Below are 21,359 nucleotides of genomic sequence, written 5' to 3'. Positions count from 1 at the left end.
TGAAATGCCGAAGTTTCTGTACTGTTTTCCCAGGGATGCAGAGAGTTCAGGTACCACAGTGATACCACAGGGGAGAGACAGACAGACAGACATGGCCATTGTGGGACCCAAACAGATTGGCAGTGTCCCTAAAACATAGTATTAGGAGATACATGGCAGCAGATCTGTAACGACTGGATCTTTTGCTCCATTGGTCGCAGTGACAGGGACAATATCACACAAAACCCTGAGCCAAATTGTCAGGCCGAGAGAAGCTCTGCGGGGAAGCAGTGGCTAATGACCACAAGACTGCCCTTCCGTAGAGCTGCACTGTGCATTGGGGAAAGTTAAAGGGAGGGCCCGGCCCGGCCCGGCAGGTTAGATCTAAAGTAATACCTGGAGGAAAAAGCGCCTTAGGAAGAGCAGAACAATCCATGAATTGACCCCTCACCTCTAGGGTGCCCCCTCCTGCCAGGATAGGGCATTGCAGAGGACTTTACTTCTCATTACTCTCCCACCCCTCCAATAGCCCCTTCCTCAGCCCTGATGACCAGGCCTAGCTGCTGTCTTCTGCTGACCCTTGCTCTGGGTTTTCTGTGGCTTGGGGCTCTGGCCAAGTCAGATAACAGTTCAGCCCCCTCTTCTGGGGTAACAAAGCCCCAGCTGACATACACAAAAGGTCCTTCGCCCCGCCTGGACTTCTCTCAATCTTCCTCATTCTTGTCAGACCACCGATTCCCCAGGCTTTTTCCTGCTGGGAGACCAAATGCGGCAGACGTTGGTCTGCCAATCCTTCCTGGCTTTCTCTGAAGTCCTTTGCTTCTTGGCCCCTTCTCCTAGCCCCTGCAGCTTCTCTTTGCTTGCTTCTTCCCCTTGCCAGGGACTCCAGCAGTTTCTCTCTGAGAATCCTCCAGCTGGGGGTAGGCCCTGGTTCAGAGATCCCCCGTAGAGATACTCAGACATACTCAGGTTCTCCCCAGAGGAGAACTCCCCTTGTGTCTCTCTCCAGCGTCTTCCCTTGCTCTGGAGCGCCCAGCTCTATTTATGTAGCGCTCTCCCTGCTTCACCACCCCCGAGGCTGACAAATAGCTGCTAAGTCACAGGCAAGGCTGATCCCAGCTTGCCTCCCAGCCTGGGACAATCCCTTTATCGTGTCTGCTGGGCAACTCCCCTCCTCCAACACCCTTGGCAGGAGTTTACCTCTGGCCAGAGAACAGACATATGGGTATACTAGAGTCCCTGCGCTTTCAGGCTGAGCTTTTGCAGTTGTGTTGACCAGGAGAAAATGTCTCTGGGAAGCTCAAGACATCAGGGAAAAAATCCACGGCGGGCAGGGCTGAGGACAATGGAAAGGAGTTTTTTTAAAGTTTACTCAGAAGAAAAGAAATCCGAGCAATGGCAAAGACCATCACTACATGGAGATGGTAAAGCCGTTACTAATGATGCAGACAAGGTATGCAGTAAATGTTTCTGCTCTGTATTTGGGAAGATGCTCGTATCACATGAGGATGAAGCACTTTAATCCTTTCATAACGAAGGAGGATATTAAACGGCATCTACTAGAGATAAACATTGTTAAATGAGCAGGCCTGCACAACTTGCACCCAAGAGTCCTAGAAGAGCTGGCTGAGGAGAACTCTGGCCCATTGATGTTAATTTTCAATACATCTTGGAATACTAGGGAAATGCCAGAGGACTTGAATGAGTGCTAAGATGGTGCCAATATTCCAAAAGGACAAGCAGGATGACTCTGGTAATTGTAGACTGGTTATCTTGAAATCAATTGCAGGCAAAATAATGAAAAAGCTGGATTCAATCAATCAAGAAAGAATACAATTAATGCCAGTCAAGATACTTTTATGGAGAATAGGTCTTGTCAAACCTGATTTCATTTTTTTATGAGATTACAATGATAAAGATCTAATAGGTATATTATACTATACTCTTATAGCCAGTAGATACTTAGATGTTTGTAAGGCATTTGACTTAATACCACAGGATATTCTGATACAAAAATGAGCCCTATACAATATCAATTAGAGCATGTTAAATGGATTAAGAACAGCTGGGTGGCAGATTTCAAAAAGCAGTTGTCAATGGGGGGGGGGGGAATCATCACTGAATGGGGGTCTTTTCTAGTGGGGTTCTGCAGGATTCAATACTAGCTCGGATGCTACTCAAAATTTCCATCAATGATCTGGAAGTAAACATAACATTTGCGGATAACAAAAGACTGATAAGTGAAGATGAGGACAGGGCATGCCTACAGGGCGATCTGGATCACTGGGTAAGCTGGGCTCATTCAGACAAGATGAATATTAAGCACAGACCCAAGGCAGTTACACACCTAGGAACAAGGAACACAGGCCATGCGTTCAGAGCAGGGGACTCTGCCCTGGAAAGCAGAGACTCTGACAAGGACTCATGGATAGTGGTGGATAATCAGCTGAACATGAGCTCCCAGCGCCACGCTGTGGCATAAAAGGCTAATGTGCTCCTTGGACGTAGAAAAAGGGGAGTAATGAATACAAGCAGAGAGGTGATTTTAGATGGTCTGCATACAACGTTGGCAAGATGGGGTTCCAGTGTAGACATTTTTAAACGGATGTTGGAAAACTGGAGCGGGTGTAGAAAAGAGCCACAAAAATGGTTCAGTGGCTGGAAAAAGTGCCTTACAGTGAAAGACTTACAAAGCTGAATATGTTTCATTTCTCATGACGACAGAGGTGATTTGATTACAGTTAGGATTGGAAGGATTAGATTTTCATCCATGTATCTCGGTAAGTGTCATTTTCACTAGACACAAACTGACAAAAATATTTCCATCTATACCAATTGAAATTTCCAGCTAGGCAAACTAAGAAAAATGCTGCTTGAGAACTTATTGGAGTCAGTCTCCAGCGATTTGGACTTTTGATGTAGGCTTGTTACAAACAGACTAACGAATGACTAGCAGAATCTGGTATGATGGGATGATTTAAGGCTATTTACTTTGTGTACTTTGACAGCGGACTTTGACCATTTGTGTTTGAACGGATTATAAAGCTTTAACTTTTTGAATTTCAACATGTGCGGTCATTAACTAGTTGTAGGTTCCTGAAGCTTTGAACATTTAAGCTGATAAAAATCCAAAAATAAAAACGCCTACAAATAAATATTGGTGGTACGTCAAACCGATAAAAAATAAAAATTGAATTCTGCCAAGCTTAATGAGAGCAGCTCTGTGCCTTCCTGGGGAGAAAGGGCTTTTCAGGCCAGCAGAGAGAGGCAGCACACGAACTAATGGCTTGATGTTAAAGTCAGACAATGTCAGATTAGAAATAAGGCACAACTTTTGCACGCTCCAGGTGATCGGAACAAACTCCCCTGGGAAGTGAGGGATTTGCCCTCCCTTGGGGGCTTCCCATCAAAACTGGATGTCTTTCTGGGAAAAAAAAATGCTGTGGACCAACATAAGTGAAGTAGTTTATGGCACCCGACTGCCCGCACTGACTTAGAGCCACACCTGCTCCAGTTACCACCGCTGACACCTGTCCAAGGGGCCATTGTTGGGTTTCCCGCAGTAGCTCGACCTCTTCTCTTGGCAGATCAGTGCTGTTGTAAGGAGATGTGACCCAGAGCTTCCTCACTGAGGCCAGGAGGACGATGGATCCAGTTGCCCTTCCTGCTGGTGGGAGGGAACACGAGGGTCCGTGCCCAATATTGCCCTGTGCTGGCCTCTGCACAGAGAATCCAGTGTGGATAGCACAGGGAGCTCACTCCACATCCCCGCTCTGAGGCCGCCTTGCTGTCAGCCTCAGCACAGGCTGGGGATGGTGACTGATCTCCATTCTCACCCCTCGAGATGGTCTCTGCAGGGCAGGGGCAGTCAGTGGCTTGGAGGTGGTGGAGGGGGGTGCTTACGCTGCCCCTAGCATGTGTGGTCTCTGCCTGGAGCACTCAGGGCCCAGGGGGTCCCACCCACCTCTTTATCCAGCACCACTGCCATTGTCAGAAACGGATACAAATCAAAAGATGCAGGACGCTTGATAAACGAAATAGCTTGGCTTTATTGCATGCCAGGACAGAGCTGGGCTCGGCACAGGAGCGGCTCTGCCTCCAAGGCCGGCGCCCAGGACAGGCTGTTCTCCCTTCCTAGACGTGTGGGGCGCACAGGTCTGACGGGGGTTGCATGTGAAAGGGGCAACTCCCTGACGTGTGCTGTGCTGACCTCACGACTGCCGGGAACAGCCGGATTTAAGGCACTGACTGAACAAGGCTGGACCAAGACGCTAAATTCCTGGAAGGAGCCCAAAGGGTTGGCACGAGAACTGGGGTGCAGCTCATGTTTACGCCCTGCCCTTCTCGCAGTTCACTGGGGATCCTGCTCTGAGCCGGCTCTTCCCAGTGGGAGTTGGGAACGGGGTCTGGTTCAGCGCTGTCCTGCAGGAACTAGAGTGCTCAACCACCCCAGTTTTGCCCCGTCCTGTAGGTGGAAGCGGGGAGAGATGCCCCCACTTAAAGCATCTATTCCAGCCTCTAGAGTGAGGGAGGGGGACTTACAACATTGCCTGAGGCCCCTGCCTGCAGCCCCTGTTCCGTTTCCTCCTGCGATAAGCGAACACCTAACACCGTGCTGGAGAGCATGAGCAATACACAGTGTGGGTCTCAAATTCCCCCCGTCCACACGTGTGCCAGTCACCTCTCCCCCGCCGGGCACAGTGTTATTTCAATGCACTTCAGCTTTCTCGACTAGTCAAATATACAACACAGCATCTCCGTAAAAAACCGTTTGCTTAACCCAGGATAAAATACTTTGAATTAAAAACAACAAAAACCTTTCCGAAGCCAGCCCGGCTCTCGCCTGTGTACACGTCAGGCTGCGGCTCAGGAGATTTAAAAATTAGCACTAGGCTAGGTTAAGGCAGGTCGCAGGCCCGTGGTAAAGGACCAGTGCAGTGCTGTTAACGCTTAAGATTTTTGTTGTACTATTAAAAAGAAGAAAAACGCACACCGACACAGGCTGAAAACTGTGCTGGGAAAACACTGATGTTCAGGACATGTATAAAATACCCTTTCCCCCCTTTAAAATCAGATCACTGCACTGATTGCACCCCTCTGCCCCTCCCCACCGCAGGACAGGGGGAAGGTGCAACTCTGGGATTTGGTTCTGAGTGAGGACCGAGCCCCCATCTTTCTGCTCTCCTTGGCCTGGATTTGATGAAGGCGCTGCCCCTTTGCCTTGCTTTCCCCTCCTGCCGCATCTCACCTGGGTCCGACCAGCAGTCAGGGCTGACGTGGCCCAGGCTCGCCCTCCGGCAGCTCCAGGGAACAAAAATCATCTGGCAAGTTATTTCAGAGTTACGCTGCTCGCCGGGGGAGAGGTCAGTCTCACGAGACATAAGCCTAGAACTACCTGTCCTCTCCAATGAGAGACGTGAATTCCCTCCTCCTCGGCGCTGAGACTCCGTCTCACCGCTCACTACGCGGAGCGTGATGTCCAGAAATACTCTTCCTTGGCGGTTTCTGGGGAAAATTAGGTGCCCCCTTGTCCTAGCCGCTAGTGACGGCAGAGGGACTGTGTGTGAGGGGCTGGGGGCAGGAAATGAGACCAGAGGCCAGCCGGCCACGTGACGGACCGTTCCTCCCCGGGGGCACGCAGCGGGAGAAGGGCAGCCGAAACGAACACAACTCCGGCTGGCCAAGGCGACAGCCAGGGGAACCCAGACCTGGTGATGGCAGCCGGCGGGTTGGCTCCGTCACGCAGCACGGCGCTGAGGGTTTGTGACTAGCGCTGTTAGCGCCTGTCATACAGGTGGGCGTGAGTCCCCCCTCCCCCCCCTCAAAACCCCCACACACTGCCACCACCTTCAGCTGAGGGAGACCAATGTGAATTTAAAAACTGATGTGCACAGCCAGATTTCTCCCTGTGAGAGCAGGCAGCTTCCGGGGACCTGTGCCAGGAAGATCTGGGTTCAGACAGAAGCAGTGCCAGGGACGCACCTCTGCAAGAGAGGATGCGAAGGGGGTTAACTCACTTCATGGACACGTCCCTGGGGGCAGCGGGGGGAGAGAAGAAAGCCAGGAGGCCGCCTGAGAGCACAGAGGGCAGCAGAGCAATTAACGGGGCAGGCAGAAATCTGCTGATGCCGGCGTCATCGCTGGGCAAAGCCTCGTTCTGGGGCTTCTGCAGGGCCCGGGAGCCAGTTTCGCCCGCTCCCCCTCTATGCACAGGCTGTGGGAATCCCGCGCTGGGCTCCCCGGGCAAAGAGGGAAAGCAGAGGCCATTGGTCTTGGGGACACACACGGGGGCAAGGAAGGAGAAGGGAAGAGAAATACAGGAAGGAAGCAGCGCGTTCCCAGAGCGCTCCCGGGCCCAGGCCAGCCAGGAGCCCTGTGGGAAGCTCTATCTCCAGCCCAAGCATCGCAGCAGGAACAAGAAGATGTAGATGATGTCCACGTAGATCTCCACAGCTCCGAAGACGTACTCCTCGGGGCTGAGGGCGTACTGCCGGTTCCCTACCAACAGCTGGGTGTCATAGGCCAGGAACTGGGGGGACAGGACCAGAGACAGGGCGACGGGGTCAGCCTCGCCGCGCGAGAACCTCAGCCCCGCACACAACTCCACCCTCCCCCAGGAACGCGGCAACGCAACAGCCCGTGTAGGAAGTTCCTGGCTCAGCCGAGACAGGGCAGTGGGGTACCGTGGTTCTCCGGCGCCCAGTGCTCACATCTGGGCTCTCCCTTCCCCGCCCCGTCCGCTGGGGGGTGTGGGAGAGAGACACGTGGCCGGGGAAGAGCACAAGAGACACACAGCTGGGAGGGGCGACATGGCTGGGGGGGGCACACTGCTTGATGGGGGAATGGACGGGTGGATGCATTGCTTGAGGGGAGGCAAACATGGCTAGGAGGGGTGCACTACCTGGGGGGGGGACAGACGGCCGGGGGGTGCACTGATGGGGGGGGGCGGGGGGAAGAAGCAGACTGCTGGGAGAACAGACGGGGGAGCTGCTGGAGGGGAGACACACACGGCTGGAGGGGCGCTGCCGGGGGCTGGGGACTAACCCAGTCTTGTCTTTCAGGCCCACCCCATCCTGTCGGCCCGAGCCCGGACTCGCGCCTGGCCCCGCCCCGCCTGCGTTTGACAACTTGTGTGTTGTTTCGCTGTGGATTTGCAGCTTTGCTGATAGCACTCGGAAGGGCCTGGCCAGTGCTACCCCACAGGCTGGTGCCTGGAGGCCATGGCTCCCCCCCGTCGGTCCGCCACTGGCGGAGGGCTAGAGACGTTACTCACCAGGGTGAAGGCGATGGCAGCGATGGCTGCAAACACCATGTGGACCCACTGAATCTGCAAGAAAGAAGGAAGGTTGCTCTGAGCAGGCGTTCGGAGTCCAGAGCTACTGTGGGGCTGGAGAAAAACTATTCAGAACCCAGGGCGTATCCCCCCAGAGATTCCTTCGCCCACCCCCCGAAAGGCAGCCACCTCTGGTGAGGAGCCTGATAGCTCCTGGCTAACATCCTACCTCCTGCAAAACACACCAGGGGATTTTTGAAGAGGCTACAGGATGTCAGGACTCTTGGGTTCGCACGTCCCCTGAAAGAGCACCTCCAGCCACACAGCACCCCTGTGCACAACTCGGGGGCACCAGGGTCAACACCAACCCTGAGGGGAGGGGAGAGGAGAGCACCCCCCACCCTGAGCCACTCACACGTCACTCAGATGTAACAGGGGTTGCTTGGGAGGCCTCTCATCTGAGCATCAACCAGGCCTAACCCTGCTCAGCACAGGAAGTGTGGCAAGGCGCTAGGTAGGTCTCTTGTTTGTGCTCCAGGAGGCACAGCCGCAGGATGGGGTGAAGAACAGATGATCTGATGTTAGCCACTCCCAAAGACCACGTCTGCAGAACAGTTGCCTTTTAAGGTGGATCCAGTCTCCCAGGCAATACTTCCGCAGTCAACAAAACATGCAGCGACATTCCTGGCCCAAGTGCGAGCTGTTACCAAGTGCATTCAGCTCAGGGACAGAGATTTGCTTTCCTGCAAGATGCTGAAGCGGGGCCAATTTGGGAGACAAAGTTTGGGTAACTTCATTCACCGCCTGCCCAGAGTCTGATGTGAGAAGGGATGAAATCTCTCTGCGGCCGACTTTCTGATCTGTCGCAATTAGGTTTCAGAGTTAACATCTCCCCTGTGTAAATGGGACAGGTCGCCCCTCGGTCAGAGCTACTGTTTCAGGCTCTCTGCAGACTCAGGCAGGTCACATGTGCCATGCAGAAATGTTAAGTCCTGCTGACATGCACGGGGCCTGCAGAGTTGGTATCATGTCCCAGTGTGTCCCTGAACGGGTCTCCCCCAGTCCCTGTGTTACAAGGAGCAGCCACTACTCACGTATTGGTAGTAGAGAACAGCGGTGGTGACTAGCGATGTCAGAATGAGAACGATCCCCAGGACACAGAAGAGTCCGGTGCATGATATGAAATCCACCTGCCAACGGGATGGAGAGAAGTCACTGAGGGAATCACAGAGGGTAGCGGAATACAGCCATCCCGCTGCACCCGGATGGGCGGATTTAAATCAAAGCCATTTCAATCACCAATTTTAATCGTGGTTTAAATCAGCAAGTGGGAAACCTTGATTTAAATCATCGATTTTTATCGTGATTTGCATTTGTGCTTTGTAGTTATTATCCTAAAGAAAATCTCTCATTGCTTGATAATCATTAAAACATGTAGATTTGCAACTAAATAGAGCCTTCACACTACACTGGGTGCTTCTCTTTGCTAGCCAGGAGATGCACCATATCTATACACATCTATTTAAGCCCTTACTTAGCTTAACTTTTGACCAGATGATTATTTTGTGATGTGTCAAGCTCTATTTGGATGGAAATTCAAACAATTAAAAATGCAGAAAAACAGCGAATTTTTTGTCATTAAATAAAACTACTTTAAATGTGCTGGATACATAAGAAAAAATGTTTATCAAAAATGTTTTGCACTCAAAACTAACTGATTTATTAAACAAAGGAAGTATTGTCTGTAGTTAGTGAACTGATTGTTTCTAGTCAGTGTCCTTCAGGATTTTCGATCCAGCAGATCGCATCCTCTAACATTTGGTTTTTATTCATAGATTGGAAGAGGAAAACAAACTGTCCTACTTTTTCACTCCCCCGTTGGTTTCTTAGCTTTGAATGCAGTGAACTACTTAAATAAACTGAAACCGAGAAAATAATCTCGCCGCACCTGCAGTAGAAGCTCCTCCTGTCAAAAGCTGGCTTAGCCCTTCAACAAACCCTGGCTACAGGTGCTTAGCCAGTGATTTCCACCAGTCCCCTGGTGTGACTTTCTTTAAAAGTTGGCAGGAAACATGTGCTGCTTAATATTCTTTGCATTAAATGTAAATGACCTCAATAGATTACAATAAGTTTATGTCTTAAATTGTCAATTTCAAATTTAATTTTAAATAGTTATTTTTTTAAAAGAAAAAAAACCTTGGATTTTTATCCCCCTGCATGGCACCAGGCTTACCCCACAGGAGGTGCTGTGAGCTGGCTGGATTGGGGGGCCCTTGAGGTGTATTCAGGAGCTCTGATTACTCCCTTCTACACCAATCTCGCGTTGGGGATGTCATGCTGGCTGGATGGGGGGGGGGGGGGGGGGGGGGGAGGGGGCCATTTATTATGTTATTTAACATCAATATGTCAAAATCACAGTAATTCATGTGAGCTATGCCATGTCAGGGACTGTCAGAAAGGCTGTAATGTGCTAAGTAAGATGAGGATGTGTTATGTGTGTAATGGAAGTTATGGCTGTGTTTGTTGTGTCTGTATTTCAAATTGTGCTGTGTCTGAGCGACTCCCCAGACAGGATGGCTGCAGCACTAGCCTGCTTAATGGCCCATTAAGGAAACTCACAGGTACAAGGGCCCCAGGGGGAGAAGCCAGGGATGTACCTGATGTGTCACCAGGACTTGCCCATGTGACTCTGGACTCCATTTTGTTCCTGTAAAATTCCACAAGCAGCATGTCCAAGGCCAAAGGACACAAAAAGCAGGTGCCCAGGATCCATTTGGTCTTTAGTCTGCAGCCTACCTCTGGATCATCTAATCTACAACTGAACTGAACTGTGAAACAAAGGACTGAGACCCATCCAGGTACTGGATGTGCTGTAAAAGCCTGCAAACTCCACGATTCTCCTAGAAACCTGCTGTATATGGACTTTCCAATCATCTGTCTGTATCTGATTGCTTTAATCCTGTAACACTTCTCTTATGGTTTGTTTCTTTCTTTTTATAATAAACCTTTAGTTTTAGTTACTAAAGGATTGGCTGGCAGCGTGGGATTTTGGGTAAGATCCAAATTTGAATTGCTCTGGTGCTGTGGCTGACCCTTTGGGGTCAGGAGAAACCTTTTTAGTAAAGAGCAGAGAGTTTAAATAACTGATCTGTTTACTGGACCTAGTGGCTGATTGGGAGCCAGAGACTGGAATGCAGTAAAGGGGCTGTGTGTATTTGTGGACTGGCTTCTTGATAACCAGTTTGGGGGAATTAGAAGCACAGTTTATGGCTGGTTGGGAAGCCGGGCTTTCAGTGCCACCCACCAGCGCTGAGAGAATCTGCTCTCCATTTGCAGCCTGCCCTGATCTTGGCATTATCAGTTGGCTGCCCTGGGCATGGACGGGTCACAGGTGCCAAAGCCAGGGGTGGCCTGGGGGATGTCTGCTCCCCATAGCAGTGAGGATCAGCTGCGTCGGGTCTTCCCCGAGGGAGGCGGTTTGGCAGCCCGGGCAGGGAGGCAGGCAGGGCACTTTGCCACCCAGCTGGGACACAGCCGGGCTGGGGATCGGCCACCCTGCCGGAAGGAAGGGTCGCCCCAATGCGCCGCCCCTGCAGGGTCACTGAGCTGGTTCTCTATGGCCACCGTGTGAGATCCAGGTTCGATTCCTGCTCCGTCAGTCCCAGAGTTGGGTGGAGGCAGCATGTCCCCCCCAGGGGAAGGGGCTCTCTGCCCCCCCAGCACCCCACTCTGGACCATGCAGCGTCTGACCCTGTGTCCAGTCCCAGCCTATGATGCAGCATCTGACCCCCGCTCCCCTCCGGTCGCTGCTGACCCCTGCCGGGCAGGGACCACCTGGAGCCTCACCTTGGTCTGGAAGCAGAAGATGGTGACAATTATGGCCACCACAGCAGTGATCCCCATGGCGATCAGGACAGCATTGGTGTCATATGTGCTGCAAACCAAGGGGGTGGGGTATTAGTTTAAAGCCAGTCACAATTATTTCCCAATTCACCCTCCGCATGTAACGGGGGCTCAGAAATGGGGCTGGCTCCCCGGCAGCGCAATCCAGGGGGTGGCAGCCGGGTGGGGGGCCCCGTTCAGACACTGCCCTGACGGGCCTACAGAAAAGCCATCACGGGCAGCCTGCAATTCTGCGACTCGCCCCCAGACGGTGGCTGTTTGAGTCCCGGCTCCAGGGCGACGCTAAGCGAGGGGGGATTCCTTCCAAAGCTGGAGACCCTGGTGCCAAGGGGGGCTGGCTTCCCTTTCCGGCAGAGCCACCGTCCCCACACAGGGCTAGTGACCCAAACACGGCAGAGCCGGACCGTGCGTGAAGACCGGTCATTGACACGGGCTGCCTGTATTTTCACCATCTATACTGAAAAAGACATCACCAAACACACCCGTCCTTCTCGCTCTGGTTACCAGACAGTCAACAGAAGGGCAGACGCCCAGGAGACATTCCCTTTGCCCCATTTTCAACGGCTCTAGGCAAGGACACGGCCAAGCAGATTGGCGGTGCCCCGTTCAGAGCAGGACGTACAGGCACAGACCCCCCCGCTATTCTAGGAAACTGCCCAAGAGCAGAGATGAAGAGGCCAAGTTGCAGATTGTGAAAGGGGAAATAAAAAAAAACTTTCCTCTCTCGCCACTTTAAACCCATTCCAAATCAGAACTCAGCTCTACAAGCAAACGGAGACAGGATCAGTCGTTTCACCCAAAATCCTGCCCTCGGTTATCTGCCAAGCCCTGTGCGGGAGGAGCTGCTGGTGAGAATCAGCGACGTAGCTACCACGGGACGGGGGCATGCAACGGCGGGGGGGAGGCAGGCAGAGGTGCTGCTTCCATTAGCATGCGGGAAAGGGAGGGCTGGAAGGAACCTGAAGAGGTCATCTAGTTCATTCCCACGCTACAGCGGGCCCAAGGAAACCCGGACCGTCCCCGAACGGTGTTTGTCCAGCCTGTTCTTAAAAACTTCCTCTGATGGGGATCCCGCAGCCTCCCTAGGTCACCTGTCCCAGAGCTCCACTAGCCATCCAGTTAGAAAGCTTTGCCTAATATCGAACCGAACCCTCCCTCGCTGCAGAGTAAGTAGATCCGTCTTTCCTACCCTCCGTGGACATGGAGGATTGATCATGGTCCTCTTCATAACAGCCCTTCACATACTGGAGAGACTTACTATGCCCTGCCTCAGCCATCACATGCCAAGTCTTTCTGCCTTTCCTCAGAAGTCAGGTTTTCTGAATCTCTTCTCGTTTTCGGTGCTCCCCGCTGCACGACCTCCCGTTTGTTCACACCTTTCTGAAAGTGCCAGGCCCAGCACTACACACACTTCTCCAGCAGAGACCTACCAAGCGCCGAGCAGAGCGGGACAATCACCTCCCGGGTCTTACCTCGGACACTCCCATTAATACGCCCCAGAACGCAACCTGCCCTTCTCACAACAACATCACACGGACTCTTTCCATTTCTGAGCCGCTAGAAGCCCCAGATCCGTTTCAGCAGCACGGCCGCCTAGCCAATTATTCCCCGTTTTGTCATGGTGCGTTTGATGTTCCCTTTGTAAGGGCCAGTGTTTGACACGTGTCTTCACTGACATTTCTGATGGATTTCAGGACAATTGATCGAGATCGTTTTGAATTCTAACCCTGCCCTCCAACGGGCTCGCAAGCCCGCCCGACGGGGTGCCACCTGCCAATTTTATAATCATTCTCCACTCCATGAGCCAAGCGCTGAATGAAAACCACTAAGTAGCGCTGGAACCAGGGCAGACCACAGCGTGATCCCCCTCAGCTTGTCCTCCCAGTCTGACAGCAAACCACTGATCATGGAACCATAGCGTTAGCAGGGACCAAGGGCCAGGTTCTAGCCTGACCCCTGCCAAGATGCAGGATTTGTTGCATCTAAACCGGCCTCCTTTTGAGAACCTGCAGTGAAGGAGCTTCCACAACCGCCCTACACTGTCTGTTCCATTGGCCGACAGTCGTTCAACCAATTGTGAACCAACCGTAGAGTAATTTCACCTAGGCCATATTTTCCTCAGCTGCTGAGGAGACTGTCACGTGGGACAGCGTCAACAGTTTTACTCCAGTCCAGACAGATCGTGTGTCTACTGCTTTTCCTCGGCCATTTGGCTGGTGACCCTGTCAAACAAGGGAATTAGGTTTGTTTGGGACGATTTGTTCTTGGCAAATCCACGCTGGCTATTCCTTATGACCCGGTTATTCTCGAGGTGCTTACACCTGGATTGTTCAACACCAGGAAAGCGACTGGAACAAATTATTAACGCTCGTCTGACCAGTTTACAGCTCCCCAGGTCCTCCTGCTTCCCCTTTTTGAAGATGGGCACTACGCTTGCCCTTCTCCAGTCCTCTGGGACCTCACCTGTCCTCCAGTTCTCAAAGACAACCACTAATGGTTCTGAGATGGCTTCAGTGAGTTCCTTCAGTCCCTTAGGGCCAAGGTCATCATCCGTCCCTGCCAGCTGAGTACATCCATCTTAAGTATTTTTTAACATGTTCTTTCCCAAGACCCTGCCCTGGGTTGTTAACACTGAGTGACTCACCTGTTCACAATTAATCTTGGTGGTGAAGACTGACATGAAATAGACGTTAAACACCTCGGCTGTCTCTAGATCTGTTAATGGCTCTGCTTTCCCTTAACGAACCTACACTGTCATTCGTCTCTCTGGCTAGGTGTGACTCGTTTTGTGCCTCAGACTTACTGGATTTTGTCCTGACAGGCTTGTGCTATTCCTTCAGCCTCCTCCTTAGCAATTTGTCCTTGTTTCTACTTTTTATCGGATTCCTTTTGATTTTCAAGTCACTAAAGGCTCCTGCAGGAGCCAGAGTGGCCTTTTATTCTTCTTCCTGACTTTCCTTCGCAGCAGGGTGGTTTGCTGTTGTGCCTTTCATAGGGTCCCTTTTTAGAGACTCCCTTTTCTCCTTAACTCCTTCCCATGGGACCTGACCTACCGCTCCTCTGGCTTTGTTAAAGCCTGGTTTCTCAAAGTCCGTTGTCCTCATTCTGCTTCTCCGACTCCCTTTCCTTAGACTTATGAAATCCATCGTTTCATGATCACGTTCACTCACGTTGCCTCCCGTCTTCAGATTCTCAACGAGACCCACATCGAAAGTAGCAACCCCCTAGGGACGGCCTCCACCATCCAGAACAAAAAATGCTCCCAGCCCATTCCAAGAACTTGCTGGACCATGGATGACCTGCTGCATTGTTGCTCCAATGGACATTACCACCACAGCCCCTGCTTTGGATACGTCTATTATTTGTTGTAAGAAAGCAGCAGCATCCAACTCCTCCTCCTGATTTGGGGGCCTGTAGTAAACCCCTACTACGACGTCACCCTTATTTTCCCCCCTTTCATCTTCCCCCAGAGACTTTTAACAGCAATGCCTCTCACCTTCTTTCCAGAGCTCAGAGCCAGTACGCACATTCCTGCCTCCTCCCTTTTCCCCCCACAGTCCTTCCTGACCAAGAGATCCCCTCTATACCAATATTCCCACCTTAAGATTTATATTGGGATGCCAATTAAGTCATCATTCTTTCCGGCCTGCCAGTTGATTCCCCAGACCCTTTGCTTTAGTGCGTAGGCAGCTAAGATGCATGGCAGATCATCCCACTCTTTCCCTCTTGCCTCTCCAACGGCCCTCTGGCAACTTCCCACATCCTCCTGCGGCTTTCAGCCCTTTCTGCAGGTCACAGGGTCGGAAGGCAAAGCAGCAGTCCTCAAGGGGAGACACTGAGCGGGGCCTTGGCAGATAACAGGGGAAGAACCTGCTTTGATCTCCATTTCAGGTCTGCAGCTAGGGCAGTTCTGGGGTTGGAATCCCAGGGCCTTTCCGAGATTAATTTGCTACCAAAAAGGTCTCTGTTCATTTTTAAGCGAGGGGGGCTGTCCGTTCGCTGGGATGCTGATGGCCTGCTGGACACGTCCTTCACTGCCTCGCCCCTGCGGGCGACAGGCGAGCTCGGGAAAGCCGGAGGAGGGAAGGGGCTCAGAGTGGGTGTCCCCGGCCGGTACCTGGCGATGGTTCCCGCCATGAACGACATGGCCAGCGTCTGCAGCAAAGGAAAGGAAAAAGTGCAATTAGCTTCAGAGCCAGCCCCAGGGAGGGATCAAAGCCCTCGTGGCGGGGAGGGAACGGCTTCCCGGGGCCACGCAGAGACGGGGGGATTCAAGGGAGGAGGCACTAAGGTGCCCGTGCCCTGAGGGGTGTGTTTTAGCCACAGGTGTGACCCCGAGGTAGGAGAGGGCCCATGAAACACACCCACACCCCATCCACCAAACCTTCCCTTTTCCATCCCGCTCCTCCCCGTTTCACCCCCGCAGTCCCCCTCCCAGGATCACTGCCCCCCCCCCCCCAAACCGTACAACCCGGCCCCACTGCGTCACTTACGAAGATGCTCAGCAGGATGATGTTCCAGGGGAAGCGTCTCCTGGGGGAAGGCAGCAAACACAAAGGTCAGGGCACAGGTGGTCTGAGCCCAGGGCGCCGCGCTGCAGGCTGGGGGGGACCCGAGGGGGTCGGGGTTTCTGGGGTGAGCTCATCGTGATGTCGCCCGGAGCGAGTGCAACACTTCGGCCCAATGAGATTGCAGGGCACAGGGGGGGGGGGGGGACCCATGATAATCAATCCTCCAGCTGGGGTGGGCGGCGGCCCCGGATGGACGGGACCCACCCCTGGGGCGCAGCCTTGTCTCATCGCCTCTGGGGGATGGAGCCAGAAGCCATTTGGACCTCGACCCTCCTGCCTCAGACACTCCCCCCGCCCCACCCGATTGCCCGGTGCCCAGGGGACTCTGAGCCGGAGCGTGGGCTCGGAGGGAGGGGCCGCTCTCTGCTCCCCGGCGCTGATGGAGACATTCACCTGGGGCCCTTGCAGCAAGCCATCAACAGGTAGGTGACCAGGAACACAGCGCTGGGGAGGGAAGGAGACAGACGTCGGAGCCGTTCCAACAAGCTCTGCCCTGCTGGCCATATGCTGTGTGCTGTCCCTCGCCTGCACCTGAGGATCTCAAAGCACCTGGCGTTCATGCCTTACAATTCACATAGAGCTCCGGGGTCAGGGAAGCGTTATCCCCATGACACTGAGGGGAAACTGAGGCACAAAGCAGCGGTGAGGCCACACGGTGGGTCAGTGGCAAAGAAGGTCTGAGCAGACAGCTCATCACCAGCAGGCTCAGGCTCCAGCCACTAGACCTCACTCCCTCGTCACGTCCTAACCCGAGAACAGAGGACTAGCAGGGACCTCCTGAGTCAAAGTCCCGTCTCTACTATCGTCTCCCCCCACCCCATAAGACAGATCCTCCCTTCCCCTGATCATCCGGGCAGCTCTTCTCTGCACCTGCCCAGTTCGAATTCATCTCTCTTGAAGAGGGGTGACCACAGCTGAACACAGGATCCAGATGAGGCCCTACCCGTGCTTTGTGTAAGGACATTAATACCTCTCTCTCTCTCTCTCCTGGAAAGGCCTCGCCTGGTACATCCTGGGATCATGTTTGCCTGTTTTCATGGCGACACCACATCAGTAGCTCACAGGCATCCCACACCCCACGTTTTTCTCCACCTCCGTCACCCCCACTGATGAGCCCCCAGTTTAGAGCAGACATTTCTTCTTCTTGTTCTCCAAACACCCGCCCGGGCATTACAAAATTTCATCCCCTTTCTATTTCTCACGTCTGTGGGTCAACCAATTCCTCCCGCGGGATATTCCGACACGCCTCTGGACTGACGCCGCCACCCAACGCTGCAGCATCAGCCGGCTTCATTAGCCCGCTCCTACTCTGTGTGCCAAAGCCACCCATGAAAATACTAAGTGAGATCGATGCAAGACCGATCCAGGAAGAACTCCACTAGCCACCTCCCTCCGGCCTGCTGGCTTGTGCTGGAAGGAGAGGGTTATCCCTTCGCTGCCAGTTCCTTCACTGCCTTCCAGTTCCTGCACTACTCCTCATGGTCTCCGTCTTAGCGGATGAGTTCCCACACGGTAATGCTGGAGTGAAACCCGGACAGACAGATCTACCACATTTCCCTTGTCTAGAGGATCAGTTCTCTTCCCAAAGAAAGAGACCAGGCTCGCCCGGCACCACCGACCTTTGGTGAGCCCACTGCACGTTATCCCATTTTCCAGTTACCTCCACGTCTCGGATTAGTCTTTCCTTCAAAATTTGTTCCCCAACCTTGCCTGCTATTGAAGTCAGACTCCCGAGTCCCCAGCTGTCTGAATCACCTGCCCCACCCCCCACTCTCCAGTCATATGGTTCAACCCCCAGTTTGACAGACTAATTAATAATCCTTGCTAACGGACTTGCCATGTCATGACCGTCACACCTTAATCGATACCGTGACGTGACCAAGTTACTACTGCGCTAAGAACCAGGACAGGCCTGGGCAGTCGTTCGCAGCTGTAACGCTGCATTAACAGAGTTTTTTGCACTTGATTTCCTTGGTTTTTTCCCCCTGAGAGAAAGTGAGCTGTGATTAACTCACCCTACAAACGGGTTCCCAGCAGTGGCCTCTCAGTCCCCATGTCTCCAGGGGCTGGAGGCAGTGCCGACACTTCTGTCTCTAGCGTGGGGCATCTGCGCCTTGTGGCGCTCGGCAGGGAGCCTGGCGGCCCATTGGCAGATTGGCAGTGACTCTGCCAGGTCTGCCAGGGCAGCGCAAGGGCCCAGCCATGGGGGCAGCGGGTGAGCAGGCAGGGCAGTTGTCCCAGGCAGCGCTGCTCTGAGAGCAGGGTGATACTTACCAGGAGGCGTAGTACACGGTAACGTTCCATTGCACAAAGCTGCGGACGGGGGAGCTGCGCAGAGGGAGAAGAGCGTGAGATCGGCCCCTGGGTTCACCACTCACCCCGGAAGCAGGAGGTACGAGGTCCCTTCTCCTCCCCCCCCACCCCGGGTTTACCACCCCTGGTGTTCGCGGCCTGGGCCCTAGAGAGCAGCAGACTGATCTCTGGGAAACGAGACGCTCCCTGCTCATCATCACCCCCAGGCCGCTGTCTGCCCCTGCCCCACACAGCAAAGACCAGCTGCAGGCTCCCCAGCCCAGGAGCAAGGACGGGGCTTCAATCCTGCCCCGCTTTGTGCCTGACGCCCTGGTCAGACCCGCCAGGATCCGCCCGGCCTCCTGCCAGGGCCAGGGCAGGGTCACCCCGCACAGCCCGTCCCACAGGGCTGCTTCCAGCCCGGCTTTAAACAGCCCTGGGGGTGGGGGTCCCCCCGGCCTTGTGAGATGGTGCCCGTCTCCTCGAGCCCCCAGCAAGGCGCAGCCCCTCCCCTCAGCGGGGAACGGGGCCCCAGGAGCTCACACGAAGGTGAAGACCTCCGGAGGGTGCCCACGGTCACCAGCAGCCGGACAGATATGATGGGCAGGGGCTCAGAGAGACTCACAGAGGTGAAGATGGCGACGATGCCCACGGTCACCAGCAGCTGGACAGAGATGATGGTGTAGACCTGAGAGAGACGGGCACAGAGGGGTCAGCCCGCCCATGGCACTCACGCCCACTCCTGATGGACTCCGCGCCAGCGCACAGCAACGCCCCCACGGGCGCCGGGCCAGGACGCCAGGCGCCGGCTGGGCTGTGGAGATCGAAGCTCTCGTAGCCCTACAGCCGGTCCCTCCAGGGCAGGCACCGGGGTGGAGCCAGCCGTGCTGCGAACCCCACTGGGGGCTCCCGCCCAGGCACGGGCTCCGAGTGCCGTTAGCCAGCAGAGCGTGGGGAGGGGCCCGGTAGCCCAGTCCCAGCCCCCTCCACAGCTGCCCCCAGCCGCTGGCTTCGCCACGCAGACATGCCAGCCACAGGCCCCCCATATCCGACCCCAGACTCGCCTCAGCCTGCTTCTCCCCCCCCCCACCCGCCCTCCACCCCGGGACATCCCCCCCACACCCCCAGGGGCCGGGCAGTGGAGTGACCTTGCGGATGAAGGCGTGTCGCACTCTCCTGTCGTCCCAGTCGACGGCCCTGGCGACGCTGTCCCCCAAGCTGGTGATGACATAGCAGCCCCCTGCGGGGAGCACGGTGTCCCCTGGGGGAACACAATGGGGGCAGGGAGCCGTCAGCGCCCGGCCCCTGGCATGCCTGGGGGCATCGGCTCTCCCCGGGCCCCTGCTGACAGGGCTAGTGTCCGGGGGCTGCTCCGCCCGAGTGTCAAGTTCCCCTCGACCGCCTCTCCCCGGGAAGGGGCTGCCCCACGGGATGTCCCGCCCCGACGGCCCCTCGGCACCAGCCGGGGTCTCGCTGACACCCAGGCTGAGAGGGCTGGGTCCGGGCGGGAGGTGCCGGCCTGGCACGCGGCAGGGGGAAGCCGGGCGTGCGTCAGGCGCAGGGAAGTCACCGCCCGGTGGCACCGACCCTGGCGGGTGGATGGAACAGACCGTTCCCCGCAGGGCAGCCCTTATCCCCGGGATCGTTCCCTGGCCAGCTCGGGGCCTTTCCCTCTCCCAAGCCCTGCGGTTTCCGAGGCTGCCCCACGATCTCGCCAGCTCTGCGGGCCGGGGTGAGCAGATCCCACCGCCACGGGCGGGCGGGCCTGGCCGGTGCCAGCTCAGACCAGCGTGGAGGCGACGGGCCCGGAGACTGGAATAATTTGCCTCTTATCAGGACGTCTCCTCTCTATCAGATCCGGGGGAGCGACAGATCGGAGCCCGACCATCCCAGGGGTCAAGGAGATCCCTCCCCTAGCCCCACACACCCACACCAGGGTCCTGCCCAGCCTGAGACACCGTATCCATTTCCCTGCCCTGTCAGAGACCCCCCGCCCCACCGCGCCCCACCATCTTCTCTGTCTTGCGTCATTCCTCACCCTCTGCCCCCACATGGGCACTGCCACCCTGACGGCCCCTCTGGCCCCATCCCCTGAGAGCAGAATCCAGCCCATTGCTGCTCTCTTGGCCCCTGGGGCGACCTGCCTCTGTGCAGAACAGGGCCCAAGAACCACTGGAACCAGGTCCAGACCCTCGTCTCTTTCAGCCCCTCGAGGGCCCAGTGGGTTTACTCTGATCCCAGAGGCTGTTTGCCGGTCCCTGTTTGCAGCCCTCTAAGCTCCGGGGCTGCAGCACAGCGGCCCCCATAAGATGCACCCCACCGTGAATGCGCAGCTCACCTAAGTCCATCGGGAGTGCTGTCATGGGGGGCAGCGGGCCAGCTGGATAGGGGTAGCCCCCCGAGGGTGCATATCCTCCCGGCTGTGGGTAGCTCCCGGGATAGGGGGCAGGCTGCGGGTAGCCCCCGGGATAGGGGGCAGGCTGCGGGTAGCCCCCGGGATAGCCTCCAGGCTGCGGGTAGCCCCCGGGATAGGGGGCAGGCTGCGGGTAGCCCCCGGGATAGGGGGCAGGCTGCGGGGACTCCTCAGCACAGGGTCCAGGCTGTGAGTATTCCTCAGGCTGCTGCAGGATGAGGGGGCTGACGTCGCTGTAGGGGGGAGGATCGCTGGAATACGACATGGTGCCTCCGCAAAGGTCAGCCTCTCTCCCTCTGCACCTGGAGACAGGAGAGAAAAACCCACCGTTATGGTCTCTGCTCAGTGCCCGGATCCTCCGCCACAATACCCGGCAGCTGGGACTCCTTCGCGCCACGCTTTGAGTCCAGCTCAGTGCAGATCCACCTGGCAGAAACCTCCTTCCAAGATGTCGAGGGCAATATTTCTGCCTGGTCAATAGGAGAGACCCAGCGCAAGGCAGATCCTGGTAAGAACCGCGTCAGCTCAAAGGGTGGGTCTGAAAAGCCAACGATCAGCGAATTCATCCTTCCCCGTGGCCCCGGACTGAAAATGGCTCCCCCCAGTCCTTCCGGGGTTCAGATCGAGTGATCTCTGAATGCAGGGCCAGGGCAGCAACTCGGCACCGTCACAGCCAGCGAGGAAGGACTAGGACAGACAGGACATGGGGCCAGCTCGCAGGAACGCGTGTGTGAAAGGCCCCGAATCCCTGTCGCCCGCTTCGTGTCCTGACAGGCCAGGGGCCCTTTAAACCCCTCTCCCTGCAGCGGGCTTGCAGCAGCCGGACATTTTCCATAGGGGCCCGATCCTGTGGCCAGTAAAACCCAGGGGAGTCGGGCCAGCGATCAGACGGGAGCAGGAGGGGGCTCTGCCCGAAGCCGGGATCCCA

At 55.3% G+C, this 21,359-nt stretch overlaps 1 protein-coding gene across 1 annotated transcript; it reads right to left on the bottom strand.

Moving 5' to 3' along the window:
- Positions 1–5,810: 5,810 nt before the first annotated feature.
- LOC137167812 (protein lifeguard 3-like) lies at positions 5,811–20,726 on the bottom strand. Its single transcript, XM_067570104.1, has 11 exons — positions 20,357–20,726; positions 19,167–19,279; positions 18,630–18,706; positions 18,001–18,054; positions 16,120–16,170; positions 15,649–15,688; positions 15,273–15,310; positions 11,099–11,186; positions 8,347–8,442; positions 7,253–7,306; positions 5,811–6,508 (listed from the first exon to the last, which is right to left on the bottom strand). Exons 1-11 carry the CDS (start codon positions 20,694–20,696, stop codon positions 6,365–6,367), a joined length of 1,095 nt encoding a protein of 364 aa, XP_067426205.1. The 5' UTR covers positions 20,697–20,726; the 3' UTR covers positions 5,811–6,364.
- Positions 20,727–21,359: the final 633 nt, after the last annotated feature.

This window comes from Emydura macquarii, unplaced genomic scaffold (genome assembly GCF_026122565.2).
Source record: "Emydura macquarii macquarii isolate MOO-44397 ecotype Brisbane River unplaced genomic scaffold, CSIRO-AGI_Emac_v2 contig_2988, whole genome shotgun sequence".
NCBI classification, from domain to species: domain Eukaryota; kingdom Metazoa; phylum Chordata; order Testudines; family Chelidae; genus Emydura; species Emydura macquarii.
This window is presented reverse-complemented; position numbering and strand designations above follow the sequence as displayed.

What these genes read in the sequence shown, in the direction of transcription:
- LOC137167812 (XM_067570104.1), bottom strand. Translation starts at nt 20,696, where the DNA reads ATGTCGTATTCCAGCGATCCTCCCCCCTACAGCGACGTCAGCCCCCTC. An exon ending in AGCACTCCCGATGGACTTAG is followed by an intron (nt 19,280 to 20,356) that starts GTGAGCTGCGCA and finishes GTGTTCCCCCAG; the next exon opens with GGGACACCGTGCTCCCCGCA. An exon ending in CTGCCATCGCCTTCACCCTG is followed by an intron (nt 6,509 to 7,252) that starts GTGAGTAACGTC and finishes CTGTCCCCCCAG; the next exon opens with TTCCTGGCCTATGACACCCA.